We start from the raw sequence: 13,083 nt of genomic DNA on the forward strand, positions 1-13,083 counted from the left end.
TAGTTTTATCCTTTTGTCAGCAAACATGAGGAATGACAAGAAACAACCCATTTAAGAATATTCAATTTTGGTTAAAATTATTCCAACATTATGAACATAAAAAAGGCTTCTCCCCTATTTGACGTCTCTGATGTTTATTAAAAGTTGATTTCCAAATAAAATATTTCATACATTAAGAAGATGAAAAAGGCTTATCCTCTGTGTGACTGCTCTGGTGTCTAACAAGAAGCACTTTCTGGTTAAAACATTTCCCACATTCTGAACAGGAAAAAGTCTTCTCCCCTGTGTGAGTTCTATGGTGTTTATCAAGATTACCTTTATGGTTAAAACATTTCCCACATTCTAAACATGAAAAAGGCTTCTCCCCTGTGTGAATTTTCTCATGTTTAGTCAGGGTTGATTTATCTATAAAACATTTCCCACATTCTACACAGGAAAAAGGATTTTCCCTATGTGGGTTCTCTGATGCTTACCCAAATCTGATTTCTGATTAAAACATTTCCCACATTCTGAACATGAAAAAGGCTTCTCCCCTGTGTGAGTTCTCTGGTGATTAACCAAATATGATTTCCGGTTAAAACATTTCCCACATTCTGCACATGAAAAAGGCTTCTCCACTGTGTGAGTTCTTTGGTGATTAGCCAAATACGATTTCTGGTTAAAACATTTCCCACATTCTGAACATAAAAAAGGCTTCTCCCCTGTGTGGGTTCTTTGGTGTTGTTGAAGATTCCCTTTATGGTTAAAACATTTCCCACATTCCGGACATAAAAAAGGCTTCTCCCCTGTGTGAGTTCTTTGGTGTTCATCAAGATACCATTTATGGTTAAAACATTTCCCACATTCTGAACATGAAAAAGGCATCTCCCCTGTGTGAGTTCTCTGATGGTTCACAAAATATGATTTACGTGCAAAACATTTCCCACATTCTGAACATGAAAAAGGCTTCACTCCTGTGTGAGTTCTTTGGTGTTCATCAAGATACCATTTCTGGTTAAAACACTTCCCACATTCTGAACAGGAAAAACGCTTCTCTCCTGTGTGACTTCTCTGGTGGTTATCAAGAGCCTTTTTATGGTCAAAACATTTCCCACATTCTGAACATGAAAAAAGCTTCTCTCCTGCATGAGTTATTTGGTGTATAACAAGATGTCCTTTAAGGTTAAAACATTTCCCACATTCTGAACAGGAAAAAGGCTTCTCCCCTGTGTGACTTCTTTGGTGTCTAACAAAATGTGATTTCCATGTAAAACATTTCTCACATTCTGAGCATGAGAATGACTTCTTTACTTTAGGAGCAGTTTGTTTTTTAATGCCTCTTTTGTGACTTTGATTTCCCTTAGTAGTCAGTAATGAATCAGAAGATGGGACCTGTTTCATAGGATCAGATGACAGATCTTTGCTGTGAATGGATGATGATATATCTGGAGTAATAGCAATCACTTCAGTTGTATCTTGTAGGATCTCAAGATCATCTGATTTAAAAATTGAAGATGTCAGCTGTCCCTCTGATCTCCTGGTACAGTCATCTGCTAAGATAAAAAAAATATTATTTTCTAATAAAACATCCTTGAGTTTTATATTTTTGAACATTTCTACTTAAACCGTCCATAAAAATGGCAAGCTGTGTAAAAAAAAAACTTTATTTACCAAGACAATGAATGTTCACAGTCTAATAGAAAACCTTGTTGGATGAACCAGTAGTGTGTGGTGTTCAACTGTTTGTTCATTCTGCGTCCCAAATATCGAATAAAATGAAACCAATCAATGTTATGTAGGCGAAAATAATACCAATTCTCATCTCACAAAAACAAGTCCCCGCTCAGGTCCATCATCTGTCAATGGAAAAACAGAGGTTCCCACACTATTAGTGGCTCAAAGGCTGCTGAAAAGCGACAAGGTTTCTATAAACCAATCCAGCAAAATCCGCTCTCACTTCGGAGTCTTGCAGTGTGCGCAAACAACATTTAGGATCCCTGTATTTAGTAATATTATAGTGAGAAGAACCCACTTAATTTGTGGTGTCTCCTGGAGGACAATCTGGGCACTATGTGCTGGGTAATAAAATGGCAAATGTGTAATTTTCACTCTCCAACATCCACTGGGTGTTAATTTCCGGAAAGTGGCTGTGGAGTCAAAATATTCACTCCTCCTAGACATGTGGTCAAAATTGTTGGTACCCCTCGTTTAATGACAGAAAAACCCACAATGGTCACAGAAATAACTTGAATCTGACAAAAGTAGAAATAAATCAAAAATCTATGAAAAAGAACAAATGAAAGTCTGACATTGCTTTTCAACCATGCTTCCTCAGAATTTTTAACCCTTTACCTACAATGGACGTAATATTCCGTCCATGTGACCCTGGACCTAATTTCCATGGATGGAATATTACGTCACAGCGATCAGCGGTGCCCACGTGGTGAGCACCGCTGATCACGGCCGGGTGTCCGCTGATTATCACAGCTGACACCCGGCACAATGTGTCAGGGGCGGTCATGGACCGCCCCCGACACGTTAACCCCTTGCACACCGCAATCAAACACGATCGCGGTGTACCGGGGGTTAAAGAGAAGCATCGGCAGGGAGGGGGCGCCCTCCGTGCTTCCCTGAGCCCCCCACGGCAGCGCAATGTGCAGCGCTGCTGCGGGGGGCTCCTTTCCTGCAGGTCCCCGGATCCAAGATGGCGGCGGGGACCTCCGGGGGCCTGCAGGAAGCTGGCATCCTCAGAAGCCTTCTGCACTGCCTGTGACAGATCGCTGATCTGTCACAGTGATCTGTGATGTGACAGATCAGCGATCTGTCACAGGACAGTTATGTCCCCCCTAGGACATTGTAATAAAGTAAAAAAAAAAGTGTAAAAATAATTTTAAAAAAATCGCTAAATAAATTAAAAAAAAAAAAATATTCCCCAATAAATTCATTTTTTGGAAATAAAAAAAAACAAAACAATATAAGTACACATATTTGGTATCGCCGCGTCCATAACGACCCGCCTTATAAAACTGTCCCAATACTTAACCCCTTAAGCGAACCCCTTAAAAAATAAAAATAAAAAACGAAGCAAAAAATAAAGATTTATTATCATACCGCCGAACAAAAAGTGTAATAACGCGCGATCAAAAAGACGCATATAAATATCCATGGTACCGCTGAAAACGTCATCTTGTCCCCAAAAAAACGAGCTGCCACTCAGCATCATCAGCGAAAAAATAAAAAAAAGTTATTGCTCGCAGAATAAAGTGACGCAAAAATAATTATTTTTTATATAAAATTGTTTTCATTGCATAACAGCGCCAAAACGTAATAAAGACCTAAATGAGGTATCGCTGTAACCGTACTGACCCAAAGAATAAAACAGCCTTATAAATTTTACCGCACCCGGAACGGCGTAAACGCACCACCCAAAAGAAATTCATGAAACGCTGGTTTTTGTAAATTCTGCATCCCAAAAAACAAAATAAAAAGCGATCAAAAAATGTCACGTGCCCGAAAATTGCATCAATAAAAACGTCAACTCGTCCCGCAAAAAATAAGACCTCACATGACTCGGTGGGTCAAAATACGGAAAAATTAGAGCTCTCAATATGTGGTGATGCAAAAACTATTTTTACAATAAAAAGCATCTTTTAGCGTGCGACAGCCGCCAAACATAAAAGCCGCCATAAATAGTAAATCAAACCCCCCGTTATCACCCCCTTAGTTAGGGAAAAACAATAAAATAAAAAAAACGTATTTATTTCCATTTTCCCATTAGGGTTAGGGCTAGGGTTAGGGCTCAGATTAGGGTTAGGGGTGTGTTGGGGTTAGGGTTGGAGTTAGAATTAGGGGTTTCCACTGTTTGGGCACATCAGGGGCTCTCCAAACGCAACATGGCGTCTGATCTCAATTCCGGCCAATTCTGCATTGAAAAAGTCAAATGGTGCTCCTTCCAAACTCTGCCATGTGCCCAAACACTGTCTTACCCCCACATGTAGGGTATCAGCCTACTCAGGACAAATTGCAAAACAATTTTTGGGGTCCAATTTCTCCTGTTACCCTTAGGAAAATAAAAAATTGGGGGCAAAAATATAATTTTTGTGGAAAAAAATGATTTTTTTATTTTCACGCCTGGGCGTTATAAACTTCTGTGAAGCACTTGGGGGTTCAAAGTGCTCACCACACATCTAGATAAGTTCCATGGGGGGTCTAGTTTCCAAAATGGGGTCACTTGTGGGGGGATTCCACTGTTTAGGCACATCAGAGGCTCTCCAAACGCGACATGGTGTCCGATCTGAATTCCAGCTACTTTTGCATTGAAAAAGTCAAACGGCGCTCCTTCCCTTCTGAGCTCTGCCATGTGCCGAAACAGTGATTCCCCCCCACATATCACTTATCAGCGTACTCAAGACAAATTGCACAATAACTTTTGCAGTCCAATTTCTCCTGTTACCCTTGGTAAAATAAAAAAAATTGAACCTGAATTATTTTTTTTGTGAAAAAGTTAAATGTTAATTTTTTTTAAATATTCAAAAAATTCCTGTGACGCACCTAAAGGGTTAATAAACTTCTTGTATGTGGTTTTGAGCACCTTAAGGGGTGCAGTTTTTAGAATGGTGTCACTTTTGGGTATTTTCTATATATAGACCCCGCAAAGTGGCTTCAAATGTGATGTGGTCTGTAAAAATAAAATGGTGTTGCAAAAATGAGAAATCGCTGGTCAATTTTTAACCGTTATAACTTCCTAACAAAAAAAAATTTTGGTTCCAAAATTGTGCTGATGTAAAGTAAACATGTGGGAAATGTTACTTATCAAGTTTTTTAGTTTTTTGTGTGCCGTAACTCTGTGATTTAAGGGCATAAAAATTCAAATTTGGAATATTGCAAAATTTTAAAAATTTTCGCCAAATTTCCGTTTTTTTTCACAAATAAACGCAAGTTATTTGAATGAAATTTTACCACTAACATGAAGTACAATATGTCATGAGAAAACAATGTCAGAATCAACGGGATCCATGGAAGCGTTTCAGAGTTATTACCTCATAAAGGGACAGTGGTCAGAATTGTAAACATTGGCCCGGGAGTTAACGTGCAAACCACCCTTGGTAGTGAAGGGGTTAAAAAACTAAAATTGTCTATGGTTGGCAGTTTTGTGCTCATCGGGGCACCTATGTACCTTGTAACGAGGGGATTCTGGAGCACAATGCTTCCTGTGAACCCCGTCCTCATCGAGGTCCTGATGACGTCAGTGTCACACCAGCCAATGGGACAAATCACTAGGAGAGTTTGTTGTAGCAGCGAACTTTCCCGGGTGATTTGCCTCATAAAAACACTGTTTTTCCTCAGATCTCCTGTCAGTGAGAGATTAGAGAAGAAACAGTGTTACAAGTGCTGCTGCCAACAGCTGTGTCAGTCAGCGATTGTGCTATAAAGTAACAATACAGATAAGGCAGGTTAGGGTTAGTGCTATAGTTAGGGTCAGTGTTGGGGCTAAAGTTAGGGTTACTGTTAGGATTACTGTTAGCGTTGCTATTAGGCTAAAGTTGAGATTACTGTTAGGCTAAAGTTAGGGTTAGGCTAAAGAATTAGACTTTTATCAATTGTCTCCCCAATAATTTGGTCATGTCAGAGTTTTCTATTTCCGGATAAAAAATAAAAATGAATAAAATGGCCGGTCAGTATTATAGTGCAGAGGAGGCTTATGCACTTTTATGTTCTGACAGTGAAGAAAGTGCAGTGACAGATGGGGATGTGGATTTCGAGGGCTTTAGTAGCAGCGACAGTGATAGCTCAGAAATGAGCAGTGATTCTGGTCCATCCTCACACACAAGGACCAGTACAACAAGAAGGACAAATAGCGCTTCTGGAGAAATGTCTCCAACTCAGGGAACAATGCCCAGTACTAGCGCTGTCCCTAGTGCTCGTGAATTGGCGCACACCAATGTCCAAGGGGCTTTGCCTCTTGATGTAGCATTTCCCAGATGGGAGGCTTCGGATTCGGATACTCAATTCATCCCTCATTGTAATGCCATTCCTGGTATAAACGTGGAGGTGGAAAACTTTGGACCAATTAATTTTTTTAATTTGTTTCTTACCGATTGCTTGCTAGAGCATATTGTCCTAAAACAATTTTATATGCGTCCCAATTCATCAGCCAGGATCCACGATCCTATTATGCTAGGTCACATTTATGGAACCAACTAATGTCCTAGAAATGAAAGCATTTTCAGGACTTACATTCGCTATGGGGCTTGATAAAGAAACGAGCATTCGGTGCCATTGGTCCAACCGCCCTGTTCAAGCCACCCGTATGTTTTCTGCGTTCTTCCTAGGACCCATTATGAAATGCTCATGAGATTTTGGCATTTTAACGACAATAGTCAATGCCTGCCCAGAAATGCCCCAGAACATGACAGACTATTCAAAATCAGACCTATCATCGAAGACTTGACAGAAAAGTTCTTAAAGCTCTACACCCCAACAGAAAACATTTCCATTGATGAGTCCCTTGTAAAATTCAAAGGAAGACTGCACCTCAAGCCATTTATTCCTTCTAAGAGGGCAAGGTTCGGAATAAAGCTCTATAAAATGTGCGAGAGTTCAACCGGATACACATCAGCTTTTCACATTTATGAGGGGAAAGATAGACAACTAAACCCACTAGGAGGCCCTACTTATCTGGGGACATCTGGAAAAATCATTTGGGAGCTGATAACTCCATTTTTACAATAAGGCTAAAATCTGTATGTTGCCAACTACTACACCAGCATACCTCTATTTAAAAGTCTGGTTGAACATAACATAGGGGCTTGTGGGACCATTCACAAAAACCGTCAGGGGTTTCCACAATCATTGGTCAGCAAAAAGTTCTGAAAGGGGCAGTCAGGGTCTTTACGCAATGGAGAGCTGCTTGTTCTTAAGTATAAGGATAAAAAAGATATTTTTATCCTGAGCTCGATCCACAGATGCCACAAGGGCCACTGCAGACCAACAGGGATCCACTACTCCAAAACCTGTGTCTGTCAGTGACTACAACAAATATATGGGGTGTGGACCTTGCAGATCAGGTTCTACAGCCATACCAGGTATCAAGAAAATCATAGATCTGGTATAAAAAGTTAGTCATGTATTTGTTTCAGGTGGCCACATAGAATTCTTTTGTGTTATACATAAAAGCCGGAAATGCAGATACTTTCCTTGATTATCAGGAAAAGGTCACTGAAAATCTTGTTTTTGAAAATTTTGTCCCCACCAATCCTTTAGAATCTGAAGATGTGAGAAGACTCACTGAGCGACATTTTATTACACTCATCCCAGTAACTGAAACAAGAAAGAACCCCCAGAGAAGATGTCGTGTATGTTCCTAGAGAGGAATGAGGCATGATCCCCGCTATTATTACCCACAATGCCCATCACTGCCAGCCTTATGCCTCCATGACGGCTTTACAATCTTCCACACAGAACCACGTTTTTGAACTGTTTTGACATTCAAGCATTTGGATTATTTAGTGACAGACACATTTGAGTAGAGCTGACTTAACAATTTCCGGGGGTAGGTGGGGGGAGGTCTCCAGAGACACAAGCTGGGCACAATATATTGGGCACTACAATGACATTTTTGCAATTTTTGCTCTGAAACTTCCACTACGTGTTTCTGGAAATCATCCATGTAGTGAAAATGGTCACTATATCCATAGATGAATTATCAGAGGGGTGTCATTTCCAAAATGGGGTCACTTCAGGGGGGATTCTGTTGTTCTGGCACTTAGCGGCTCTCCAAAGTGTCATAACAGCAGAACCCCCCCTGAAGTAACCACATTTTAGAAATGACACCTCTCTGGGAATTGGAAATGACACCACCCTGTGAATTCATCTATGGGTGTAGTGACCATTTACCTATCTATATATTTTCCAATGTAAAATCTGGGGTTAAAACAACATTTTAGTGGTAAAAATGTAATTATTTTTTCTTCACTGGCCAATGGTATAATTTTCTATGGAACAGCTGTGGTGTCAGTATGCTCACTGCACCACAAGAAGAATTCATTTAGGGAAGTTTTTGGTAAAATGCAGTCACTTTTGGGGCTTATGCTTATCTGGCACCTCAGGGGCTCTGATAATGTAACATGTCACCCACAAACAATTCCAGCAAAATCTCCTTTCCAATATGACGCTCCTTCCCTTCCAAGCTCTGCCATGCGCCCAAACAGTGGTTTACCCCCACATAAGGGGTGTCAGAATACTCAGGACAAATTGCACAACAACTTTTGCGGTCCAATTTCTCCTGTTACCCTTTGGATAAAAATTGGAGGGCGAAAAGAACTTTTTTTTTTCAAAAAAAAAGATTTTTTATTTTTACGTTTCTACGTAATTAACTTCTGTGACGCACTTGGGGGTTCAAAGAGCCCACCACACATCTAGATAAGCGCCTTGGAGTCTAGTTTCAAAAATGGGGTCACGTGTTGGGGGTTTTCACTGTTTAGACATGTCAGGGGCTCTGACAATTTGACATGTCACCTACAAACAATTCCAGAAAAATCTGCTCTCCAATATGGCGCTTCTTCCCTTCCAAGCTCTACCATGCACCCAAACAGTAGTATTCTCCCACATGTGGGGTATCGGCGAGCTCAGGAGAAATTGCACAACAAATTGTATGGAGCAATTTCTCCTGTTACCCTTATGAAAATGCAAAATATGGAGCTAAAATTGAATTATTTGTGAAAAATGTTATTTTTTTATTTCGACAACTCTACGTTATAAACTTCTGTGAAGCACCTGTGGGATCAAGGTGCTCAATACACATCTGGATAAGTTCCCTAAAGGGGTCTAGTCTCCAAAATGGTGTCTCTTTTTGGGGGTTTCCACTGTTTAGGCAGATCAGGGGCTCTCCAAACGCGACATGGCAACCGCTAATTATTACAGCATATTTTACATTCAAAAAATCAAATGGCGCTCCTTCCCTTCCGAGCCCTGCTGTGTGCCCAAACAGTAGATTTCCCCCACATATGGGGTATCGGCATGCTCAGGAGAAATTGCAACACAAAATTTATAGTCCATTTTCTCCTATTACCCTTGCGAAAGTAAAAAAAAATGAGGTTTAAAGGAAAATTGTTGTGATGGTGGGATCTGACACTGATGTTCCTTGAGCTTGAAGTTCACCTTTTGTTTAGAAGTTTTTCTGGACTCTTTTGTTACCATTCGTATTATCCATCTCTTTGATTTGCCATGAATTTTCCTCCTGCGGCCACGTCCAGGGAGGTTGGTTACAGTCCCATGGAGCTTAAATTTCTGAATAATGTGTGCAGCTGTAGTCACAGGAACATCAAGCTGCTTGGAGATGGTCTTATAACTTTTACCTGTAACATGTTTGTCTATAACTTTCTTTCTAATCTCCTGAGAAAACTCTTTCCTTCGCTTCCTCTGGTCCATGTTGAGTGTGATACACACCATGTCACCACACAGCACAGTGAGTATCTGCAGCCTCTATACAGGCCACTCACTGATTCCAGGATTGTAGACACCTGTGATGCTAATTAGTGGACACTCCGCGATTTATCATGTTCCTTTTGTCACATTATTTTCAGGGGTACCATCATTTCTGTCCAGGCCTATTTCATGAGTTTTATTTTTTTTTTAATTCTGTGGAAGCATGGTGGAAAAGCAATGTCTGACTTTCATTTGTTCATTTTCATTGATTTTTGATAGATTATTACTTTTGTCAGATTCAAGTTATTTCTGTGACCATTGTGGGTTTTTCTGTCATTAAACGAGGGGTACCAACAATTTTGACCCCGTGTGTATAGATTATAACCATCAGTGAATTAATTTATAACATGGAATCACTTTATGGGGATTTCGACTATTCTGGTTTTCTGTCATTTAGTTATATTAGGGCTTCTGCATATGGTGTGTCCAATCTCATCTGGGATCAGTTCCTGCTGTCCAGCTGGAGTAATCTGCTCCCTACTTCAGCCAATTGGAAAGTACCACACCCTACTAAAGCGCAAAGCACATGGCCGGAATCTGCCAGATACAGCGCTGTTCTCCTCTGGTTCAGTCCTCTGTGCTCAGCTTGCGGCTTGTGTATTTGTTTCCTGCTGTGACCGTGGCCCGTTTACTGACTACTCTTGTGTCTTCTGATTCTGTATTCTGTCCTTCTGGTTCTGACCCAGCTACCTGACTATTCTTCTTGCCATCTAATACTACAGAATAGCAGGTAACACCATGGTCCAAGCCTAGGGGTCCCAGTGTAAGTCCAGATCCATGTAAGGGTGTTATAGGGTGATGAGCGAGGCAATCCTTGGGATATGGAGAGCAGAGAAGATAGAGCCAACCAGCAAAATGTCACCGGTGATGGCGGCGCCTGCGCAGTAGCACCTATAAGTAAGAGATAGAGGCTACTGGACAGGCGCCGCTGGTGTCATTTTGCTGGATGTAATTTCTTTCTAAGCCTCACAATAGCCACAATATTATAGGCATTATCAACAAAAATATCAATGTTATTATTATATGCATTATGTAATAATGGGGGGCAGGTCAGTGAGGGATCAGCGACCTGTCATAAGCCAATACAGATGAATATGTAATCAGCGCACCACATAAAGCCCCGCCCACAGCCTGCCCCAGAGCCCCACCCACAGCCCCGCCCCAGAGCACGAGAATCTCATTAACTGAAAACTACAAATACAGATTACACAACAGTAAACCAGAGTTGCCCTCATTTATGGTGGACCATTGGAGCTACTATGGATCCTGAGCAGAAGATTAGAGAAAATAATATTGCTCCCCATTTCAGGGGAGATTGTGCAATAATCTGAATTCCTTAGGATCAAAAACAATCTAATTTATGACGTGGAGTGAATCCATGACACCAGGGCTGGAGCCAACACATCTCCTGCAGCCGGGAATAAATGTATATTACAGCCATCAGCCACGCACAGCTTAGAGAGGTGAGTTGTGAAATACTCGCCAGGATTCGAGTACCGCGAGTACCAAATCCTAACGAGTATACTTGCTCATCCCTAGTGACCATGAGACATTCAGCAGCACAGAAGGGAGAGAAGATTCATCCGATAAGATCTCAGGGATCTAGGAAGCCAACAGCATCATTACCCTCCGCTTTCTCTTACAGGCCCAGCATAATATTTTTCTTCAAGTGATTTTCTAACTTGTCAGCACATTCTACGTACGCTGTCATTTGGCTTTATAGTTTAGAAGACTCTGGTCATTACCTGTCTAAGTCCTGTCTCTTTGTCTTGAGAATAAACTTTAGGATTTCTATGCAGCCGCAGCTCCAATCCCGAATAGCGGCGGAAGCGACGGGTGTTGATGCGAGAGACTCGTGCAACTTTCTTGCATCACACACAGTAGTGTGATCCCGGCCTAACTTTGCGTCCAGTGTGACCCTTTAAGCGTGCACTCGGCCTATATTTGGTCAGGTACAAGTAATTATATAGATCTCGCTTTAAGGGATCACCCTCACACTAATCCCAGGGGGTAGGTGGATCCTCCAGGTTGTAAGTTCTATAGAAAATGGCTTTCAATGCCCAAAGTCATTTGCACAGTTTTGGGTGGAGGAGAATGTTGTGGTCTAGAGGCAAAATGGTGATCATGGTAATACGACCGGACTACACCACCGATAAAGGAGCCACAGCCGGTGACTGAGAGGAATCTGTGACTTCTCTGTATTTAATGGTTACTACTCACCTGGGTAGTCATATGTGGGAATCTCCTCTTTACACCACTCATCACCCCTCACATATGTCTCTGTAGTATTATATATAATACTGGAGGATAAAACAAGACTGAGCACAAGACCTTCACAGCCATCTACACATCATAGGGGAGATCTCCTGACACCTTCTCTCCATCTACCTGATGATCCTGAGGAGCACTGGGATCTTCTTGGTTACAGTCCTGTGGAAGAAGAGGACGGGGACATCTCTCTGGTGTTGTCCTCTTACTGGATAGATCTGGAGGAAACACATACAGGGACTGAATTCATTCTCTACATACAGATAATTATAGGCCGTGTGTATTTAGTCCTGTCTATTACCTGGTGATGTGAGGGGCTGGGGAACCTCCATTATGATGTTCTTGTACAGATCTCTGTGTCCTTCTAAATACTCCCACTCCTCCATGGAGAAATAGACAGCAACATCCTGACACCTTATAGGAACCTGACACATACAATGATACCGTCATCCCCCCGATCCCTTCATAGTGTTACTGTATAATGTCCCAGCATTCCCAGCAGTGTCACCTCTCCAGTCAGCAGCTCAATCATCTTGTAGGTGAGTTCTAGGATCTTCTGGTCATTGATGTCCTCATGGATCAGGGGGTGAGGTGGAGGCCCTGTGATTGGGCTCAGGGGTCTTCCCCATCCCTCAGACACAGGGTCCTGACAGCGATCACTAGAGGTCTTCTTCACCACTGTGTAATCCTGGTTATGGAGAGACACATTAATAAATCTCACTACAGACATTTCCAGAGTCCTCACCTCTCCAGTTCTGTCCATCTGTTATTCCCATAGATAAGAATGATGTAATGTGATGTCATCAGAATCTCTCACCTCTCCAGTGAGACGGAAGAGGATCTCTAGGGTGAGGTGTAATATCCTCTCCGCCATCTTGTCTCTGTCCATATCCATCCTTGATGGGTAAATCAGGAAAATTCTCTTTTGTAGAAGATCTTCACTGAGAGGATCCGATATTGTAGAGACCTGAATGAGAAGAAGATGATCCGATGTAACATCATAAGAATCCTGTGTAATAATACAATTACTGGAGATAATAAGGGAAACATATGAGGAGATTTATTATCTTACAGGGTTTAGTTTTCTCCCTGACATCTACTAATAAAACCTATATATTTAGGCCACAGACAACAAGCAGTTTCCTCCTCGGAGTCGGCAGCTGAACACGTTCCTCATAGACTCATCTTCCATAACGCTAATTCTCGTCTCATTACCGACACTGGAATCGGCATTAGCAATACTGCAGGAGAGATTCATTACACGCGACATGAGAAATAACTCCTTCATGATGAGGACGACATCTTCATCTTCTACTGCGGCTCTAGAGACAGATGTGGCCAGAGTCGGTC

At 41.5% G+C, this 13,083-nt stretch overlaps 1 protein-coding gene across 1 annotated transcript; it reads right to left on the reverse strand.

The window, feature by feature from the left end:
• Window positions 1-290: 290 nt before the first annotated feature.
• LOC141082323 (uncharacterized) lies at window positions 291-12,643 on the reverse strand. Its single transcript, XM_073566270.1, has 6 exons — window positions 12,551-12,643; window positions 12,242-12,421; window positions 12,035-12,158; window positions 11,837-11,951; window positions 11,686-11,765; window positions 291-1,532 (listed from the first exon to the last, which is right to left on the reverse strand). The coding sequence occupies exons 1-6, from the start codon at window positions 12,626-12,628 to the stop codon at window positions 427-429; spliced, it is 1,683 nt and encodes a 560-aa protein (XP_073422371.1). The 5' UTR covers window positions 12,629-12,643; the 3' UTR covers window positions 291-426.
• Window positions 12,644-13,083: the final 440 nt, after the last annotated feature.

This window comes from Dendrobates tinctorius, unplaced genomic scaffold (genome assembly GCF_039654945.1).
Source record: "Dendrobates tinctorius isolate UK_male_01 unplaced genomic scaffold, ASM3965494v1 ptg000017l, whole genome shotgun sequence".
Lineage (NCBI taxonomy): Eukaryota > Metazoa > Chordata > Amphibia > Anura > Dendrobatidae > Dendrobates > Dendrobates tinctorius.